We start from the raw sequence: 21,176 nt of genomic DNA, 5'->3' as shown, positions 1-21,176 counted from the left end.
TGAGTTACTAATGACTAATAATCACAGAGGCACAGAGTGGAAATAAGATGAGCTGAGCTCCTCTGGAGGCTCCAGAGGCTCCAGAGGCTCCAGAGGGTTCATGTCTTCATGTCCTCATGTCTTCATGTCATCAGCTTCAAACCAAACACGGCTGCTGCTCAGCTTTCTCTCCAATAAAACACATGAGAACATGATGTCACTCCTCACAGAGACGCTCTCTGGGAGTTTCTTTGTTAATTCTTTTACAATTATATTTGAGTACGATAGTATTCTCTGAAATTATTTTGATAACATTTTATTCCATTTGTTATTATTAGACGTTCTTATTTCTCAGTTTTTAGGGGAACGAGGACGAGTGGAGCTGCAACTTCATGCTTCTGCTCAGAGTATTATTATTATTATTATTATTATTATGTTGATGTCTTCATGTTAAACTTGCCTGTCGGAGCTCCAACTACAAAAGTAAAAAGGTTTTTATCAAAACTGTTTCACATCTTAGAGTGAAATCTGCAGGAAGGAAAAGAAAACGAGAAACAAAATTGGAAAATTTGAGTAAATAAGCAGAAGCACGAAGTCTGTGATGGTCTGATAGAGTGAATGTGTGTGTGTGTGTGTGTGTGTGTGTGTGTGTGTGTGTGTGTGTGTGTGTGTGTGTGCTTGCGTGCGTGCGTGCGGTCCACTTTGACCTCTGAGAAGTTCAAAGGTCACGTGTCACTCTGAGAGGCTCTTTAACATTGATCAGTTATTGTATTAATACAGATTCTTTCTCCTCTTCTTCTTCTTCTTCTTCTCTCTGGTCTCATTTCTCCTGGTGTTAGGATGAAGCAGCACAGAGGACAGAACCAGAGTCCAGATGTGACTGATGTGTTATTATCTAGAGAAGAAGAAGAAGAGGGGTTTATGCTCGCATGTTTGACATCAGGCCGCTCTAACTCCCACACACACACACACACACACACACACACACACACACACTCTAACCTGTGTCTCTCTCTTCCATCAGTCGCTCTAATGTCCCTCCTGTGCGCGGCGCCTCCCCCTCTCCCCCCTCCTCTCCCTCCTCTCGCTCCGCCGCTCTCGCCTCATATTTAAAGGCGCGGTGATTGAGCCCCCAGTCGGCGGCGCGTTTCTCATTTATGTTCAATCAAAGAGACGTGGCGTCGGGCCTAACCGCGGCTCATTACGCCATCACGGGAGTGTGGGGAGCAATTTACCTGCGGAGACGCGGTAATGCTGGGTGGAAATGGAGCAGGCAGGGGCTGGAATGATTCTTTTAATTACGGGGCCCCTCTCCCTCCGTCCCCACGCTGTTACACACACCGGACACGACGAGACTTCATTTCAATATTCAGACAACTCATCAGCCGCGCGTTCGGAGCGGGAGGGGCCGAGCGGCGCCGCCACGCCAAACAAATCAACAACAGCAGCCGAAGCCTCACGCAAAGGTGACGTTACCTTGATTATCTCTCTAAACGGGCGCCGTCAGCTCATCTTCCTATTTGCTAACACTCACTTAGGCATCAATCAACAGCTTGAGTCTCATTAAGGTCCGGATGTTTAGTTCTGGGTTTCATTACTAAAGGATAAAGAAGCAGTTTGCTCTCAGAGCCGCGTGGTTCACCTTCATCACTCTGATTCTGTTTACTGACGGAAGCTTCACGTCTTTATTTAAAGACTGAGAACATTTCTTTGTAAACTTGTCTGTTTGAAACTTGAGCTTTGTTTACTAAAAAATATATTTGATCAGATGTTAAACATCTTATCAGCGTGACTTCCGTTCCTCTCCTCTGTTTCCCTGTGGCTGTTTGAGCTCATCTCCATGGTTACACTCATGTCAGTCAATCACATCGGTCAACCTGCCGCCCGGTGTGTCTCCACCTACAGCCTGCAGGACTGGAGAGCCACACACACACACACACACTGAATTCTCTCTCTCTCTGTGTGTGTGTGTGTGTGTGTGTGTGTGTGTGTGTGTGTGTGTGTGTGTGTGTGTTCTGCAGGGCTCCATGTAGTCAAACACCTAACAAGTGACAGAAATGCTTCAACTTCCATAAATTTCTACTCTATGACTGAAGCAAACCAAAGGTCCTGCTTCATGTCACTGGTTACCATAGCGACTGTAAAGCTGCTGTGTCCTTCACTTCAACCCATCATGAAACCCGATCACCGGCTGAGCGGCCCCGGGGCTGCCGAAGAGGACGTGGGCGGGGCCTCAGCAGAGCCAATATAGAGGGTGCTGCTGACGAGCCGAGGGGTCGCCGGGGCAACCGCCATTTAACTGTCAGGTAAAGAGGTCAGAGACAAGCTTCTTCATCACGCCACTGTTTACAAACAACACAGAAACGTGAATTGACTGAGACCTTCATGTGCACACTGAGTGTAAACATGAGCATGTCACAGGAGACAGACACCTGAGGGGACAGACACCTCAGGGAGCAGACAGACAGGCAGGGTCACATGGGTGGAGCGGGGGGTCAGGGTTCCATTAATGGGAGGGGTGTGTGTGTGTGTGTGTGTGTGTGTGTGTGTGTGTGTGTGTGTGTGTGTGTGTGTGTGTGTGTGTGTGTGTGTGTGTGACACACCCTCACAGCAGCCAGCTGAACGTCCATGACTTTATTGTTGATATACTGGGCTACATTTTTACAAAAACAGAGATCAGAGTCCAGTAAGGTGCAGCTGGTTACAGTATGAGAGAATCCCTTAAACATCTGCTGCAGGTGTGCTGGCCCCTTCTTCTCCATACTGATAAGAGTTTGTCTGTCGTTCCGTTTGTTCCGCTCTGCTGGTTTTCCGCCGCAGCGCTCCGGCCCGTCGGTGGCTCGCACGGCGGTGCTGCTCAGAGGACGCGTTCACACATCCAGCTAAGGGGGAGGATCATCTATCAGAAGCTCCTCCTCTTTACATCAACACTTTGCTCTGTGGAGCTCAGAGGGGACACACACACACACACACACACACACACACACACACACACACACACACACACACACACACACACACACACACACACACACACACACACACACACACACACACACACACACACACACACACACACACACACCTCCCCCGATGGTCCCACAAACAAGGCGTCCAGATGTTTGCCGCCGATACCGAGGATCAATACTCCGCCGCTCCCTGGTTAGGGGGCGGGGCCATCTGCACACATTCATACAACAACGAAGCGTTCAGGCGTTACGTGACGGCGGCTGAGTCGCATCCTTGTTGTGGGACCACATGAGGACACGAGTCTATGTGTGTGTGTGGGGGTTTGTCCTCTGAGTCCTGACATAAAGACATAAAGGGCGAGGGGAGGGCTGCAGAGGGGAGGGGCTATGAGAAGCCGTCTGAGGGCCACGCCCCCTCCAGACCTTCAGCGTCCTGATGATTTAGAGCCTAATAGCAAAGTTAACTTCCTTCCTTTAGTGTTTTTACAGGAGAGAAGCTCTGATCTGATTTGTGTCAGAACAGGAAAGAGCAGCAAAGCCTGAATCCACCCGTCTGTGGGGCGAAGGTGACGTCATCATCATCCTCTCTCTCTCTCCTTCACTCTGTCTGAGGTAAAGTATGGCGCCCAAGTGCAATGCTCATTGTGCTACATGTACAAAGAAGAAGAACCAACACGCCCGCCAGTACCAGGCCCGGTACCAGGCCCAGTCTGAGACCCGGCTCGCCCCCCAGCGGGCCGCTCGCCTCCACTTCACCTCCTCAAATTAACAAAAACAACAGAAAAGAAAAATCACACAAGGTCGTTTCCATGTCGACGGGGCTTCATGATTATCAGCTGTTTCATCCTTCACAGGAACAAAGAATAAGTGGGCGGGGCAAGGCAGGTGACTTCACATTCTTCAACCCCGCCCCCCTCTGCCCCCCCCCAGGTTGAACTTGGGCAGGAGTATAAGCAGGTGTGTGTGTGTGTGTGTGTGTGGCTCCTCTCACATTCATTCAGCTGGGATCGTTTTCAAAAGCCACAAACACAGAATGAAGTTTAACATGTGAGCAGCATACCAGCGCACACACACACACACACACACACACACACACACACACCACAGAGAAGCTGAGAGTGTGTGGGGCCCGTTGTGAACACACACACAAAAGTCCCTCCCCCAAAAAGCATTAAGTGTCATCCTGCCTGGGGGGGCGATGGGCGAGGGGGCGGGGCGAGGGGCGGGGCAGCTGGTGGACTGATGGACAGATGTGGACACAAACAGGTCAAATAAAGAGGTAATATAGTCACAGTGCAAAAGAGGAGAAGTTCAAGCTTAATACAAAAACACATAGCACCAAAACAAGAGACAAGAAAACGCACATGCAAGTAACTGAGGTATTCAAGTGACCAAGGGCCGACTGATGAGGGACAAACACAGACACAGCACGCCACATGGAGCCCCGGGGCCCGAGGACGCCACCGCCACCTCATCGCGTCACGTCTGCTCATCGCTTTGGTTCAACAGGGTCGTGAGAGACCAGGAGGGACCAGGCCGGACCCGAGCGGCGTGTTCGCCTAAAAAGGTCCGCCTCCTAAAGGATCCAATGGGTAGAAAAGTTGCAGCATGTGGCGGCGTGGCGTGGCGGTCGTCTTCCTTTCTGTCCGCCTGCGTCGTGAGCGCGAGGACGACCTGTGGTTCGCTTGTTCTCCGTATCAAAAAAAAAGGAAAAGGGCCGACGCCGCGGTGACGTCATGATCCTCTGGAGGATGACGTCACAGAACATTTATAGAAGCCGTCCAGTTGTCATGGTTACTACATTAGCTACAAGAACATGCAAACGCCTCAAGTGCGGTTAAAAACTACTTTAAATTACAGTCACTGGGAATGTTGGGAATTCTATCCATTTCGTAGGAAAAGAGGGCGGGGCCTCGGCGTCTGAGGCCAAGAATATCATTCTGTCTTTATAATTTCATATATATTTATATACTTTGTGTATGTTTTGGTGTCATGTGACCACTGGACTCTCAGAGTAGCAGATCCTAATGGAATAAGTGCAAGAATGAGTCAGAATACCATATCAGGCCACGCCCCCTGCCCCCGCCCGCCGCAGAGTGGACCTGGGAGCCGGCGCTGCCCTGGGAGCCTGGGGGCGTGGCCAGGCTGGCACTAGTGCACAGGCTGAGTGAGGAGTTTAGCGTTTTTTTCTTCCTACATATTTGATTGACACCCTTTGATGTCCCTATGTACAAACTAAAGACGACACAACAAGCAGAAGCCTCAGACCAGCGCAGAAACGTGAGGAATAGAACCTGCAACCTGTTTGCTCTTACACTCGTGATTACACAAAGCAGAGGAGGAAAGGAAAGATTGTGTTTGCGCAAAAAAAATGAAAAGAAAAAAAAAAGTCAAACATCTGATGTGAAATCTGTGGAGCTCGTTCTGCTTCTCCCGTCTCGCTCTGCGTCTCCACGGCGACCCCGGGCCCAGGCGGGGCCACGGAGGGCCGGCGGTAAAGCCCCGCCCCCCCCCTGTGGCGGGAAGCCAACGCCTCCTCCTCCTCCTCCTCCGTTAGCTTCAATAGCTTAGGTGCTAACACCGGGGGCTCAGTTGTTCTGTTGGACCTGAGGTTGATTGGCTTTGAGGCTGCGCAGAGCTCGACGCGCTGCCGCCGACTTGGCGATCCGGTAGCTGCGGCCCACGCCTTTGAACTTCCCCTTCCCGACGACCTCCACCGTCACACGGACTTTACCGTCGTAGGTTCTCTCTGCGGGGCTGCGGACAGAGGAGGGGTTAAAGGTCATGAGGTCAAACACACGTATGAAGCCAGCAGGGGGCGCCGCCGGCTTCATTTCCACCAGGATGAAGACACTTCAGGAGTTAGTGGTACCTGAACTTGGCGGTCTCTGGCTCCATCTCCAGCAGCTCCCTCACAGGAGAGCGTGGCACGTTAGCAGAGAACTTCTCTGTGAAGGAGAGGAGAGGGTGAGCCATGACATCATCAGGGCGTGTCTCACTCACACACACACACACACACACAACACACACTCCTCACCTATGAGCGGCCTCATCATGGGGTAATACACTCGCCACACCGTCTCCAGAGACATCCTGCTGTCCATGTAGATGGCTCCGGCCAGAGACTCAAAGATGTCTCCCATGGCCTTGGGCACCTCGATGTCTTCCTCCTTCTCCTCATCCTCTTCAGAGCGCCGCAGCTGGGAGGGAACACGCGTCAACATGTCACACACGTGTCACATTTATAGCTTTATTACATGAAATCACATTTAGAACTCAAAAGGTTGATTCAGACAAACGCAGCATCAAGCAGCATCAAGCAGAGCGAGCGATGTTTTCACCTCAACATGGAGCAGAGCTCTGACGCCGGTCTGCTCCAACACAACACTCATCATAATCAAGATAGAATCAATATCCATATTGTTCCCTTGCCTCCCTGCTGTGTGTGACCCACAGAGTCATCATGGAGCCAGAACCAGAACAGTGCAATGTAAACCTAAGACACCACGTCTGAAGCTCCACAGCATCAGGCTCCAACTCAGAGAGGAGACATTCAGGAAAAATCAACCATTTCATCAGATTCTGCCTCCACCCACCCAACCCACCCAACCCACCCACCCACACCCACACACACCCACACACACACACACACACACACGTGTGTTTGTGTTGCCTCGTGCTGCATTAGCAGCTTTGTAAGGTTCTTGTTGTTTTGAGCAGCACATCTCTTTATTTCTTGGGTCTGATTGTGGGACGCGTCTGTCCGTCTGTCCCTGAGCCGTCTGTCCCTGAGCCGTCTGTCCCTGAGCCGTCTGTCCCCGAGGCATGGAGCCTCTAGAGCAGCACCAGAGCAGATCTAGAGCTCAGATAGACTTTTACAGGCAAATGAAAGCCAACTGCATTCAGCCTGCAGAGCTGAAGGGGCTGAATATGAAACAGATTGATAGAAGCCGACTCAAACCCCTCCACCGCTTGACTTTGACTGTTTTAGACCAAAAAACCCTCCAAACTAGAAGCAGCAGCTATTGGGTTTCTTCCTGCGAGGCCCTGCTCAGTGCTGAAGCAGCCACCGGGGGGCGCTGCACTCACCTCAGAGTCCATGCCCTGCATCTCGTTCTTCTCCAGCTGGAACTGCACAAAGTCGTCGATGACGTGGAACAGCTCGGGGGAAATGGCCTTGAAGTACTTGTGGTAGTCGTACTTGACGGCCAGAGAGGCGAAGATGGTGTTGTTGACGAGCGCCGAACGCAGGTCCGTCAGCACGCCGGGCGAGTGCTGCCGAGGGTCTTCATAAAGGTGCTTTGTGATGAGGTAGTCTAGAATTGCATCGCCGAGGAACTCCAGCCGCTGGTAACAATCTGAGGAGAGAGAGAGAGAGAGCATGAAGGAGAGCCGAGGCCCAGAGGGGCAGGAAAGGAGCCACCTGGAGGGGAGGAGCCTACAGAGACAGAGGTGCGGACCCTCGTCTCCATCATGTAACCCAGATCAATGCCTTCCACTCCACACAGCCTGAGAGTCTGACCTGTGATGGTGTTGTAGTGGTAGGAAGCGTGTGTGAAGGCCTGCAGCAGGTACGCCTTATTCTGGAAGGTGTAGCTGATCTTCCTCTCAAAGTTCTCAAAGCCAGAGATGAGGTGGTTGAGCGTGCGGGCGGCGTCCGGGTGGGCCAGCATGCAGCGGGGCGGGATCTTCAGCCAGCCGTAGCAGAGGTCCACGGCCAGAGCGGGAGGGGGGTCCGCACCTCCGTCTGTCAGGATTCCTCTCTCCAGCGGCAACACCTGTGTGAGGGGAGAGCAGAGGAAGGTGAGGAAGGTGAGGAGGCCTCCAGGTTGTGTTGGGTCCTTCAGCTGCTGGACTCAGGGACCAGGACCACGGACCACTAACAAACCCTCAACCTACAGAGTCCAGCCCATCAGAGTGGAGCTCATTCTTCCTCTCTGTGTTTGAGCTCTGGGAACCTGAGAGCTGGAACCAATCAGCACAGATGTTCTGGACTTCCTCACTCATGCTTACGGACATTTATGGGAATAGGAACGTGGAATTCTGTTCATTCCATCAATCTGTGCGGCCTGTTCACATCTCATCTCATCTCTTCATACAAACTAGTCCAGCTCATTTGATGCATTGCTAATCTTTGATTTCCGCACCATTTCACTTGATTACTTTAATACATTTAAATGATAAATGATGTTAAAATGTCACGATGAAGCTGAGTGACCACATTAGTGGACTAGAGAGAGGAGAGAGGGGGAACCCTGAACCCTGACCCACACGGTCCAGACAGGCTGTAGAGTTCTCACCTTGAGGCCGAGCGAGCAGAGGAACATCTGGGCGGCTCTCTCTCCACAGCTGGTCAGGTAGCAGCCCAGCAGAGCCTCCACACAGTCAGCGATGCTCTTGTCAGCGATGCACTGCTCCGTGTGCAGGTCGTAGGAGATGGACTGCTTGCCGAGCTCGGCGCCGCAGTTCTCCTCCGACGGATTCCAAAACCCGACCACGAAGTCGTCCTCCTCGCCGGCCTTGCTGGGGTCCAGGTAGCACATGGCGTCCCAGGAGCTGTAGTCAAACTCCTCTGCCGAGGGCGCGCTGGGCGCCGCCTCAGAGGGGTAGTGGGCCGTGGCGTGGGGAGGGGGCTTCTTGGGGGGCTTCCACTCGTAGGGAGACTCCAGGGCGGGGGAGGAGCCGGGCGGGGGGGTGGGAGAGGGCGGGAAGGTGCTGAGGGAGATCTTCTTACCAAACGCACCTGAACCCATCAGCATGTTGTCGATGAACTTGATGTGCTCCTGGTAATACTCCAGGTCGTCCTCCATGTTGACTTCATCCTTTGGCTCAGCCTTCAACATCAGCTCGCCCTCCTCATCGGCCTCATCTGCCTCATCAACCTCCTCCTCCTCGTCTTCATCGTAGTCCTCCCCTGATCGCCCGTTGGCCAGCAGCTCATCTTTAGCCTGCATGAAGCGTGGAGACGTGAGAGGTTGAAACATTCAGCTTAAAGAGTTTAAAGAAGATGTCACAGTCTGATGCTTCATCACCACCGTCAACATTCCATACTTCCAGCTCTACGTCTGGTGTAAGAGGATCATCTCTGCTGTGTGAGGCTCTATGTGCAGAGACATACATGTACATGTGCTGCTGGGGGAAATTACAAATAGATTCTAGTCTATCAATCAGTCAAATCAATTGTTGCCCTTTTTTAATTTCACTTGATATGTTTATATACGTGTGTGTGTGTGTGTGTGTGTGTGTGTGTGTGTGTGTGTGTGTGTGTGTGTGTGTGTGTGTGTGTCTCGTTTGTCTCAATTAAACCTGGTTCTGACTGAATGAGCTCCAGGACTTGATCACAGGTGGTTTGTTGCCAACCCAACCACTGACGCCCTCTAGTGTCAGAACACCGTCACCACACTGACAATAATCATCAAACCGCACAGTAAACAGGAGAGTCACTGACCTCGTCCGAGTCCAGTTTGTCGGTGCTGCTTCTGTCCTGGTTGACCACGTAGCCTGGAGGCAGCCAGTTAACGGGCGGGTCAAAGATGGAGACCACCATCCTGCTGGGGAGACCCTTCTTCTTCCCCAGGCGGTACAGGTTACAGTTACTCACCTGGACCATGAGAGAGAAGGACAGTGAACGCCTCATCAGCAGACGCAGTGAGGTATGAGATGTGGTCACTATGGTAACGGCTCTTTACATGACACGACACGCAGCCCCTCGGTGTGTAAAGGAAGAGGCTCAGGGACAAAGTGTTCTCAGGAAGTGTAGACATGAGTGTAGCACACACAAACACACACACACACACTGCCTCTCACCTTCTTGCTGCGCATGTAGGAGAGCCGGCCCTCGTGGGCGTCCGGGTAGGTGCAGAACAGATACGTGGTGATGGCGTGCTTGAGGAAGGAGTCGCCCAGCATCTCCAGCCGCTCCAGGTTGAAGCCGTCGCTGGCGTTGGACAGGGTCAAGGCCTGCAGGATGAGGCCCGGGTTGGGGCCCAGGCTCTTAGGGGAGTCCCCCCTGGACTGGAGAACAAGGACAAGGTCGTGTGAAGGTGCTGTGGGAGCTTCAGGGCCCGTGGCTGCCAGGCTGGAGGCTGAGGTAGCTTTGTGGGTGTGGTCTGAGGGCCTCCCTGGGGTACATTCATCACCGGGCCGTGGAGGACGAGAGCTGGGCTTCTTGAAGCTTTGAGAGGGCTGCACAGGAGCTGAGGTAGTGGTTTGTATTGATTCGGGGCCCTCCAGACCAGGAGCGCCGGCCTGGGAGCGTTGGCAATTGTCACTTTGATGAAGGTGATGAAGGTGCTCTTCGCGGTGGCCACCGTCGTCGTCACAATCGGCGAGGAGGGCGGTGCCGTTAGTTAGGTTCCTGCTGCAGGTGGCGTCTCCGTGCTGGGGGTCGGCGGGGGGGCCTGGTTCAGATGGAGAGGAGCGGGGACCACAGGGTGGGGGCGGGGCGTCGGGCTCGGGGCTTACAGTGGGTTGGTGTTCACACTGAGCCTCATCTTCCTCCTCAGAGCAGGACTCAGGACAGGAGATGAAGGTTTTACTGTCGATGGATCTTTTCCACCCAAAGTCCAAGTTTGGATACCTGCAGAAGATACAAGAACCATCTATGAAGGGTTTGATCCTTTTACTGAGAGATATCTTTAAGTTGAGTCACGTTTCCTTATTAACAACTGAAGCCTCATCAGGAAACAACAGAAGTAAAGAATCAGAGTGAAGTCAGCACGCAGAGCGACCCTCACAACCCTATCAACAAGTCAGGCATTCAACTGGGACCTGAAATCCGGGGGGAGGGTCTGGGATCCGACTCCAGCTTCACTAGCCGTCTGGGACCGCAGCTCCTCGGCGGTCAGCAGACAGTGGAGGCGGTACAGGATGCTGGGCAGGCAGACGGCCTTCCTCCACAGAGAGGCCGGGATGGGGTGGATGGCACACAGCTCTGGAACCAGGATCTGAGGGGGCAGAGGCACAGATCAATACAGGGACCCCACAGGAGCGTGTGCAGCCGCACGTGGGGGTCAGAGGTCACAGGCCTGTCTGACCTGCTTGTTCTGCAGACTCTCCCACTTGGCCTTCCTCTTCTCTGCACTGCTGAGCGGCAGAGCTTTGCCCTTCTGGTTCAGGTGGCGAGGAGTCAGCAGGTTCAGTCTAAACAAACAATGAGGTCATCACACACACACACACACACACACACACACACACACACACACACACACACACACACACACACACACACACACACACACACACACACACACACACACACACACACACACACACACACACACACACACACACACACACACAGTAAGGGACCAATAGAGTTTATGTGATCATGTGACTTTAGAGCGATCCCATGTAAGGACGCTCCACAGTGGTGCTGACCTGGAGGAGGTATGGTCCACGTCCAGGAGCGGCTGGTTCAGGTTGGACAGGTCCAGGTTGTACTTGGTTTTGTAGTACTCTGCAAACGTCTCGTACTCGGGCGAGGGGAACTTGCTGAGCGGCGTGAGGTCCGTGTACACGTCAGCTACGTAGAAGCGGTGAGGCTGGTCGAAGTTGCGATACCTGGAGGGGGAGGAGGGGCGTGGCTTTAACAAAGAACGCCACTACGGCTCAGGACACGTCCTCGTCTTAATGAGTCCTTCAGCGACAAAGACACAACAGAGGACAGGAGGGACAGGAAGGTAACAGGAGAGCAGGCTGACCTTGGAATGATGACAGCATCCTGGTAGTCCTCCAGCTTGAAGGTGAAGGGGGTCTGCTTGGTGTACTGAGTGGTCGGGATGCCGGTGCGAGCCTCAGACTTCTCTATGTCCTCCATGAACTTAAAGTCCATATCTAGAGTGCTGGAGTCCCCAACTGGACAAAAGACAATAAACTCAATCAATCAAGAGCAGAGAGACGAGTAACAAAGACACCACAACAACCCGGGCAGCTTAAAGCCCTGCCAGGTCAAAGGTCAGAGCGCCTCGTGTCTGAAGCAGCACAAAATGCAGAGTGAGATTTAGATTTAGTCGCCGTCATCAAACACTTTATTAAAAGTGTGGTTTCATGCTGTGAGCTGAATCACACCGACAACAAAACAAGGAATCTCCATCAGCTCCTCGTCATCCCGCTCATGTTGGAGCGTGTGTGGTCTCAAAGCTCCTCCCAACTAACCCAGCGTGACCCCGAGCGGGTTCAGGTTCAGGGTTACGTACCGACATTCAGAGGTAGAACGCAGTAAGCCGAGTCAGCCAGGGTGGGCTTGAACTCCAGTGCAGGTTTCTCCAGGCGGAGGATGTGGGAGAAGATGTACTGGTGCAGGCGAGTGATGAGCTCCAGCTGGGCCGTGCTGAGCAGGAAGCCAGACTTCTGCAGCTCGATGGAGATGGTCACCTCGCCGGAGCGAGTGTACACCGGGAAATGGGGGATCTGGAGACAGGAAGAGGAGGAGTCACAACTGTACAGTGCTGATCATGTGGGAGGACAGACGGAGGCTCAGCGGACAGTGGGGAACCTAACATGGAGGTAAAGGTGACGTACTCAAGGTGACCCTAACACGGAGGTAAAGGTGACCCTAACACGGAGGTAAAGGTGACCCTAACACGGAGGTAAAGGTGACCTACACATGGAGGTAAAGGTGACCCTAACACGGAGGTAAAGGTGACCCTAACACGGAGGTAAAGGTGACCCTAACATGGAGGTAAAGGTGACCCTAACACGGAGGTAAAGGTGACCATAACATGGAGGTAAAGGTGACCCTAACACGGAGGTAAAGGTGACCCTAACACGGAGGTAAAGGTGACCCTAACACGGAGGTAAAGGTGACCCTAACACGGAGGTAAAGGTGACCCTAACACGGAGGTAAAGGTGACCCTAACACGGAGGTAAAGGTGACCCTAACACGGAGGTAAAGGTGACCCTAACACGGAGGTAAAGGTGACCTACACATGGAGGTAAAGGTGACCTGCACATGGAGGTAAAGGTGACCCTAACACGGAGGTAAAGGTGACCCTAACATGGAGGTAAAGGTGACCCTAACATGGAGGTAAAGGTGACCCTAACACGGAGGTAAAGGTGACCCTAACACGGAGGTAAAGGTGACCCTAACATGGAGGTAAAGGTGACCCTAACACGGAGGTAAAGGTGACCCTAACATGGAGGTAAACGTACTCGAGGTATGGGTTTGGCAGTCAGGATGCCGAAGCACCTGGTGGTGTCCTCTGGGGGGTAGAGCTTCCTCCTGCGGAAGTTGAGTTCGTCGGGCAGAGGGGTGGTGAGGACCATGCCCACCACGTACAGGTAGTAGGTCTGCTCTGGTACGGCGTAACTGTCCCTCAGACACTCTGGTATCTGAGAGGAGGGACAGGAGAGCATGTTTATGACAGAGGTCAGAGGTCAGAGGTCAGAACACACCCTCTCCAGTGAGCATATCTCCCTTACGGCTTTAGGGTAGCACTGCCTCCTCTTGGTGGATCCGGGCCGGCCTGGCACGCTGGTCTCCTCTTCATCATGAAGGTCCAGCTCCTCCTCGTACTTCACCGTCTCCTTTCCCACTGGCATCAGGTGATCGTCCAGCTCACCTGGGGAGGGAAGGAAGGAAGGAAGGAAGGAAGGAAGGTAGCAGGGGAGAATCACAGAGGGGCCACAGAGACGGAGCAGACTGATGCTGTGGCTTGAGGGTTTACCTATTTTGTGAAGTTTCTCGCAGCACATCAGGGCCACAGCTTTCTCTGCCAGTCTGGCACAGTTCATGGTGGGACCCTGCAGACACACACACACACACACACACACACAGCTGGAGACACTCTGCAGTGAGGATGAGGAGGCTCTGGTGTAAGGTTAGGAGGACTCTCACCTTCACAGGGACTCTGAGCGGGGAGTTGATGGGTAAGAAGAGCGTGGACTGGAAGCGTCCACTGAGCATCTCTGCAGTCTTACATTTGGGCGCCAAGTGGGTAAAAGGGTCGCTGGGCAGCCGAGCACAATACCTGAGTGAAGAACACAGAGCTCAGCACAGCCACGCTCACAGAGGGCCTTTGGTTCTCACATGAGAATTCAGGACTAAACTGTTCTGTGACTTATGTGAACCTTAAGTTGTTTTTCATTTCCAAGTAAACACAAAATAGCAATTTGGCCCAAAAGAGGAGGCAGGAGAAGTTTTCCTGATTCTGGCGAGCGCACAGAGGAAGAGGAGGAGGAGCAGGAGGGAGAGGAGGATACCTGTTGATGTGCCCGATGGCCGTGTTGACAGTGACCCTGGGACCTCCGTCCTCAGAGCGCAGCACGTAGGGGGGGAGGATGTTGTCGTCATCCAGCACCTGCTCCACCTCAAACTCCATCACCTCTGCAGACTTGGAGCACTTGTTCCTCAAGATCTGGACACACAAGTGAGAAGGTCATCAGTGAAGCTACAGACAGAGAGTCTGTGTGTCTCACTCCCTAAACCTCTGTCTGTCTGTCTGTCTGTCTGTCTGTCTGTCTGTCTGTCCGTCCATCAGCCAGGTGGAGCAGCAGAGGCGGAGCTCCTTACCTTCTCTATGGCCTTGTAAGTGGTCAGATCCTGCTCAAAGGTTTTGGTCTTCTCGCTGTCTGCCAGCATGATGTAGTTGGAGACGGGCGCCCGGGCTCGGCCCTTGGACTGCACGTAGGAGCGGTACTCAGTGGGCAGGTCGAACCGCACCACCAGGTTGCATTTGGGAATATCCACGCCTTCCTCCACGATGCTGGTGGCGATCAACAGGTTGGTTTCATGGGCTCGGAACTTCCGCAAGACCTGAGGGACCAAATGGGAGGAGCCAGTTTATTAGGGACACGAGACCCAGTCGAGCCTCTGTGTGTGTGTGTGTGTGTGTGTGTGTGTGTGTGTGTGTGTGTGTGTGTGTGTGTGTGTGTGTGTGTGTGTGTGTGTGTGTGTGTGTGTGTACCTCCTCCTGTTTCCTGAACTCCACCTCCATCTGCTTGTTCCTGGGCTGGTTCTTGCCGATGCTGTGGCCGGTGATGAAGTTGCTGCTGATGTAAGCGAGCTCGGGGTCGGCCTTCCCCGCCTCTTTGATGAGCCTGACAGATAAACACACAGCCGTTACTCCTCTTCATCAGCTGCTCTTCACCTCTTCTTTCTATTTCTATGACTGAACTTTTGTGACTTCTCTCTTAAACATGAAACATCTAGCAGAACACAGCGGACATCCACCTTCACAGAAGATGAAGATGAAGATGAAGATAAAGAGCTGCAGGCTTTGCCCCCTCAGGCCGACATGATTTGTACATTTCCACTTCTCTACTCGGAGGAATAAAGGTATTTAACATCCTGCCAACTTTCACACCTCCAGCTGCTGTGTGATGAAGCAAACCGTAGCCATGACAACGCCTAAACCCTGAGACATGAAACGCAGCCCGCAGCGTGACGGGCAGCAGGTCAACGTACCGGTTGAGCACCACAGCGGTGTAACGCCTCTCCACAAAGATGATCCCACACAGGATGTTGGTGAACGGCGAGGGGAAGTTGGCTTCGGGCCTCTCTTTAGCTTCCACTTCCTCGTCCTCATCTTCATCCTCCGAGTCGCTCCAGGACACGTAGTTGTCTTGGTTGCGGTTGTTGTACCACTCCACGCTCTCAAACTGCTGCCGCTCAAAGGGCTTGTACTCGTGAAGGATCTCCAGCAGCCGCAGGACTTTGGGCGTGACGAACTTGAGGTCGAGCGAGGCGGGGGAGAAGTGTTCCTCGCACAGGGCGTGCACCTTACGCAGGATGGTGTCGGTGAAGAGCAGGAACTTGCGGCTGAGCTCCTCCTGCTCGTGCTTGATGTACTTCTGCAGCTCACGCACCATGATGCCCGCCGCCTTGTCTGCACACCAGGGACCCAGCACCTGCAGCACCGCCTGGCAGTCACTCAGCACCTGTGGGGACCAGACGGGACGGGATGGGACGGGAGGGGAGGAGGGTACAGGAGAGGAGGGGAGAGGACAGGAGAGGAGGGGACAGGAGAGGAGAGAAGGGGACAGGAGGGGACAGGAGAGGAGGGGAGGGGACAGGACGGGAAAGGAGAGGAGGGGACAGGACGGGAAAGGAGAGGAGAGGACAGGGCGGGGGGGGGGGGGGGGAGAGAGGACAGATGAGGAAAGGACGGGATGAGATAGGAGAGGAAAGGAGAGGACGGGAGGGGACAAGAGAGGACAGGAGAGGACACACACCAGACTGTCAGCACCTCTACAGGACTAAGATGAGCACCAGCAGGTTGGTGAGCCTCAGATCTTCAGGGCGATGTCACAGTCAAACACTGACACTTTGTCTTCTGTGTTCTCTGTCACTTCTTCTTCCCCATGAGTGATCAGAATCACCTTGTAAGTTTAATAGATCCTGCAGCCAAACTCCTCCCCCTCCCCTGCTGCTCCAGATGCATTCAATTCAAACGAAGCACCGCCCAAACCTGCGCCCAGAACAACATCTGACCCTCCTCACCTGTTTGGAGATGAAGGTGGCGTCGCGGTCTTCTCTGGAGACGCAGATGTTGCAGTCATTCAGGAAGAAGAGAGCGTCGTCCAGCACCTCCTGCAGGCGGGACGAGAGGCCGCTCTTATCCAGGTACGGCCCGCAGTCCAGCACCACCTCTCTGGGCTGAGAGGCGTATCTGACACACACACACACACACACAGTTCAGTCTTAAGCCTCCACACTGACTGTAACAGGAGACTCAGGTGGTCTCTTCTTCTTACCTGTCCAGGACCACCAGGTCAGTGGCAGTTTCTGCGTTGCTCCTCAGGATGCGCTCCAGGTTCTGGATCTTGTGCTCCAGTTCTGACGGGTCACACTTCCCGTTAAGAATGGAGGCGGTGAGACCCAGGACACGAGGACTGCAGGAGGAGCCCTCAAACAGCTGCACAGAGAGTCAAAGGTCAGCTCTATGGGCCCTCCTGGGTGGGGGTCCGGCCCGGCTCAGCCCTCATGTGTCACTCACCTTCATGATCTCACGGTAGGGATGGTCTGTGATGGCCAGGTGACAGTCATCAAATACCACCAGGTTAATCTTAGACAACGGCAAGACTCCATTCCTCAGAACATGGAGGAAGACGTGACAGGTCATCACCAGCACCTGGGAGGAAGAGGAGGCAGAGGATGAAGAGCCCAGTGTGCTGACATGCTACAGAACAGAAGCACAACTCATCAAACCAACTGACTGTGCCTCAAACTGTGGGATCGTTCCCATATGTGGATCAACAGCGACAACCGGTGGTCACAGTCCTGACAGGGCAGAGTCACAGGAGGGGTGACTCTGGGTCAGTGTGGGATCGCCCCACAGTCAGGAGAGAGTGCGCGTGTGCGAGCGTGTGTGTTTTTGTGTGTGTGCGTGTGTTTTTGTGTGTGTGTGTTTTTGTGTGTGTGTGTTTTTGTGTGTGTGTGTTTTTGTGTGTGTGTGTGTGTGTGTGTGTGTGTGTGTTTTGTGTGTGTGTGTGTGTGTGAGAGTGTGAGTGTGAGAGTGAGAAAGGCGGCCCGACCTGGGTCAGTGTGGGATCGCCCCACAGTCAGGAGAGAGTGCGAGAGAATGTGTGTGTGTGTGTGTGTGAGTGTGAGTGTGAGTGTGTGAGAAAGGCGGCCCGACCTGATTCTCTACAACCTCCCGACTCCACTGCTGGTGGGTCCAGGCGGACGAGTCCTCCACATTGGTGTACTCCCCCACCTGGAGGTCAGAGTGCGTCCGGACTGCAGCTGCTTGCTGAATCACAGACGAAGCTGAAACATTCAAAACAAAATGAACACAATTAACAGATCGTGTCTCGTTTTACACCTGCAGAGATCTGACACAATGTAGCCGTGTCCCAGCTCTCTGACAGTTATGTGTGTGTGCGTGTGTGTGTGTGACTGCTCTTACCTGTGTTCACCAGAAACACGGTCCTCTGTGCGTCTTCACTGTAAAGCCCTCTGATTTGGTGGGAGAGCTCTTTCGTCAGCAGGACTGCGATGAAGGTCTTCCCTGAGCCGGTATTCAAGCAGACGATAGTATTGTGTTCAAGAGCTGCTTCAAGAAGTTCTACCTGTGGAGGAGAGGTCAGAGGTCAGAGGGCGTGCGGAGGAGGAAGCGCACGCTGCACGCTGAGTGAGAACACGCCTCCTTGCCTGATATTTCCTGGGTGTGTAGATGTTGTCGTGGATGGCCTCCTGCTGCCAGGGCAGACCGAAGAACGGCCCCATGGGAGAAGAGGCGGGGGTGACAAGCTGGAGGCCTGCCATGCTTCAAAGAGGTGGAGGTGGGCGGGCGGGGCTCCTCCAATCCCTTTATCTCATTTCATCCTCTTCTTCTGCTTCAATTCACTGCAGAGGGAGAACAAGGCACAGCGATACTTTCAAGTACATGTACTGTATGTGTATAAGCATGTGTGTGTGTATGTGCAGCAGGTGTGGAGCTGCTGAGGACAGATGAGTGCTGACAGGAGACACTTGTTACTCACAGGTAATAAGAGAGTGTGTGTGTGGGCAGACAGCACTTAATCTGGGCTCCATGCTGAAATGACTCTGGGTTAAATCCCGACGCTCTCAAACATCTGTGAGGACCAACCTGAGGAGACAAGATCACAGAGGTATGACTGATCTGTTTGCATTCCAGGCCTCCATGTTGGCGTCCTGCTGCTCCAGAATCATAAACAACAAAACACGCCTGGACGAGAATGTTTGGCCATTTCTCACACAAGCTCTTAGGTTCAGAAACGTCTCATTGTGATGAAGCTGCTACTCGTCCAACAGAGTCACCGTCTCCTCGTGTCCACGCTGAGGACAGAGACGTTTAAAGCAGACACACAGGTTCAGAACTGACAAGCCCACACAAACGATCAATAACACCACACAGGGGGCACAAGGAGCACAGGGAGCACAGAAAGGGACTTTCATCTAAACCGGTTATCTGGATGCTAGATGAAACTGATTACATCTCAACATGTGGAACTTTACAAGTGAGGCTTAACACAATGTGAGGACTTCAGGTCTGAACTTGCTGAACACTGGTGTTGTTCTGTAGGTTGTAGTGTTATGGATCCATGAACAGGTGTTTTGAGAGAAGTATGACATCGTCTGAGGGAAACGTCTCAGCTTCCATGGATGTGTGCGGGTCTCCACAGACATAAACACACACACACTGACAGACACTGATCCCAGGCACATGTTCACTACAGCTACACTGATCCCTCCTGGAGCTCGGATCACCTCCATGCTTCCTCTCCTACACGTAGGAGCCTAGAACACTGCGTCCTTCTCAGTCCTGTCTCCAGCCTGATCTCTACACAGCAGCGTGCTGAGTAACGGTAGCTCGCTAGCTAGTTAGCCTGCCAGTCTGTCTGAGTGTGTAGCAGACACATTCAGCTGTCAACACAAACAACATAAATGAAACATGTTCCTTAAATACGAGGGAACATCGACTTTAAACATTCAAACGTAAGCGGAGGCTACAGACAGCAGCGCCCCGCACCGAGCAGACAGACCTCAGTGACGGGGAGAGGAGCCGTGTGTCCGCTTAGCTTGGAGCGGAGCAGCTAGCCTGTGAGGTGGCGCGGTGCTGCTCGTAAACATAACGCAGCTGCGGCGCCGTGTTTACCGGGGAGGACACCGCGCTGCCCGCCGAGCACCGCCGGCACACGCGCCCGCTGTGGGAGCCAGCACACACGCACCGTCCAGCGGGGAACCGGGCAGCGAGCTATTTAGCATGTTAGCATGAGGCTACAGGTGCTAAGCGTGCAGGCTCGCGCATGGATAGAGACCCTGACCTGGACGCGTCGTTCCTCCCGTTTAAACGCGTTTATTCCCGCCCTGCCGGTGCTCACATCACGGAGTATAAAGTTAATAAAGATGGATCATGGCTTCACAGCGTGTTTGCGGCGCGGCTCGGCGGTGACTGCAGCATCATGCAGTATCACCGTGTCAGTCCGAGCTAACAGCTAGCTGACACATTCATGGCGGTGTTCCGCTCTCACAGCCCCGCATTAACTCACCTCATGAGTGAGACCGGAGCGCTCCTCGTCCCCGTGAGGCTGTGCGAGCCTCCGTCTGCTCGCCTCGCCGCTGCTCGGTGCTGCTGGCCGGTCAGAGTGTCGCTGTGCGCGGGGCCGATTCCTTCCTTCACCTGGGCCTCTGCTACGGAGAACACGTACGATAACTGCGTAACTTCAGTTGGCGGCTCGAGGCGTACGTACGTCTCTCTCCGAGAGTAACAGAGTTCGGCGCATGCGTAGTGAGTCTGCTGGGGGTCTGACTCGGGCCCGGCTGTAGGGGGCGACGGGCACTGATCTACACTGAACTGAGTCTCCTTTCATTAAGCGTGATGGTTCTGTCATTACGAGCCTGGTGTCCCCCATTCCTCCACTAGGTGGCGCTGCTGGGTTTCCCTGTTTCTGACTCCAGCGATTCTTTCCTGCCTGCCTTTGTTTTCTGGTCAATTGCCCTGTAAATCATCTTTACTGAAGTCATGCAGTACTTTCAAGTGTTAACTATGCATGAAATGTATTCATTTCTTCAGGCCCTTGCGGGATCACCTAAGCCAAATCAGTCCCATGAAGACCTGCAGGTACAGGTAGACGGGTCAGAGAAACAATGTGGACCAGCAACTGAGTGTCGTGTGTGTTGAGTTGTGTGTTGTCAGTCGGGGCGACCCCTCGGTATGTTCCATATAAACCTCAACACAGATCTGATTCATAACTTTAGCTTTTGCAAACATTTGACTTTAAAACTCAAAAGCACAACACACACACACGTCCCTGCTCCTTGTCACTGCATGGCCACATCATTTTGATCCCACCCCTATTCTGACAGAGGGATGTGATTGTTCAATTGGTATCATGTGACATCCGAATGTTGTCCTTATTCCTCAGTTTTGTATAAATCTATCTGTGCAGCTGAAAGTTCAGGCGACAGAAACCCTGATAATGTGTCCACTCAGACTATTGTTCAGATCTGTTCACCTCTGGTAGGTGAGGAGCTTCTTCCTCCTTCTTTCATATCGGCTCCAGACTTCTTGTCGGCCGCCTTCTTGTTAGAATTTGTGTGGGAAAAAATGAAAATGAAATGTGAAGGAATGCAGCTTGGCCAAGGAGCGAGCAGAGTGTGGATTAGTGCCCGTTAGATGGGCGAGCGACCTTACAAACCAAACAAAAGAGAGGGAAGCTCAGTCTCATTTTTCGTAGTGCTTCATTCCAAACATTGGTCAGAAATAACAGAGCCACGTGTCGTTGAGTGAAGCATTCTATTTCCACTGACGGACTCAAGCA

General features: G+C 53.1%; 2 protein-coding genes across 2 annotated transcripts in view; both read right to left on the bottom strand.

The window, feature by feature from the left end:
• Positions 1-2,653: 2,653 nt before the first annotated feature.
• On the bottom strand, positions 2,654-20,199 carry dicer1 (dicer 1, ribonuclease type III). The gene is made up of 29 exons (XM_076171509.1): positions 19,905-20,199; positions 18,375-18,481; positions 18,043-18,237; positions 17,798-17,960; positions 17,528-17,658; positions 16,886-17,020; positions 16,644-16,804; positions 16,390-16,558; positions 15,355-15,827; positions 14,855-14,987; positions 14,461-14,703; positions 14,151-14,305; positions 13,786-13,918; positions 13,616-13,691; positions 13,371-13,510; positions 13,101-13,280; positions 12,146-12,359; positions 11,651-11,804; positions 11,328-11,510; positions 10,985-11,090; positions 10,719-10,894; positions 9,756-10,527; positions 9,397-9,549; positions 8,249-8,896; positions 7,471-7,726; positions 7,038-7,306; positions 5,986-6,148; positions 5,821-5,896; positions 2,654-5,705 (listed from the first exon to the last, which is right to left on the bottom strand). Exons 3-29 carry the CDS (start codon positions 18,154-18,156, stop codon positions 5,537-5,539), a joined length of 5,745 nt encoding a protein of 1,914 aa, XP_076027624.1. The 5' UTR covers positions 18,157-18,237; positions 18,375-18,481; positions 19,905-20,199; the 3' UTR covers positions 2,654-5,536.
• An 878-nt stretch (positions 20,200-21,077) lies between these two features.
• clmna (calmin a) overlaps positions 21,078-21,176 on the bottom strand; it is a 15,810-nt gene continuing 15,711 nt past the window's right edge. The window contains exon 13 of the mRNA XM_076171505.1: positions 21,078-21,176. This exon is cut by the window's right edge and continues 1,301 nt beyond it. The gene's annotated coding sequence lies outside the window, so the exon portion shown is untranslated.

The sequence above is a fragment of the Genypterus blacodes genome, unplaced genomic scaffold (genome assembly GCF_046128005.1).
Source record: "Genypterus blacodes isolate CSIRO-AG114 ecotype Tasmania unplaced genomic scaffold, CSIRO-AGI_Gbla_v1 ptg000256l_1, whole genome shotgun sequence".
In the NCBI taxonomy this organism is placed as follows: Eukaryota; Metazoa; Chordata; class Actinopteri; order Ophidiiformes; family Ophidiidae; genus Genypterus; species Genypterus blacodes.
Note: the sequence above shows the minus strand (reverse complement) of the source record. Positions and strands in the feature narration are given on the sequence as shown.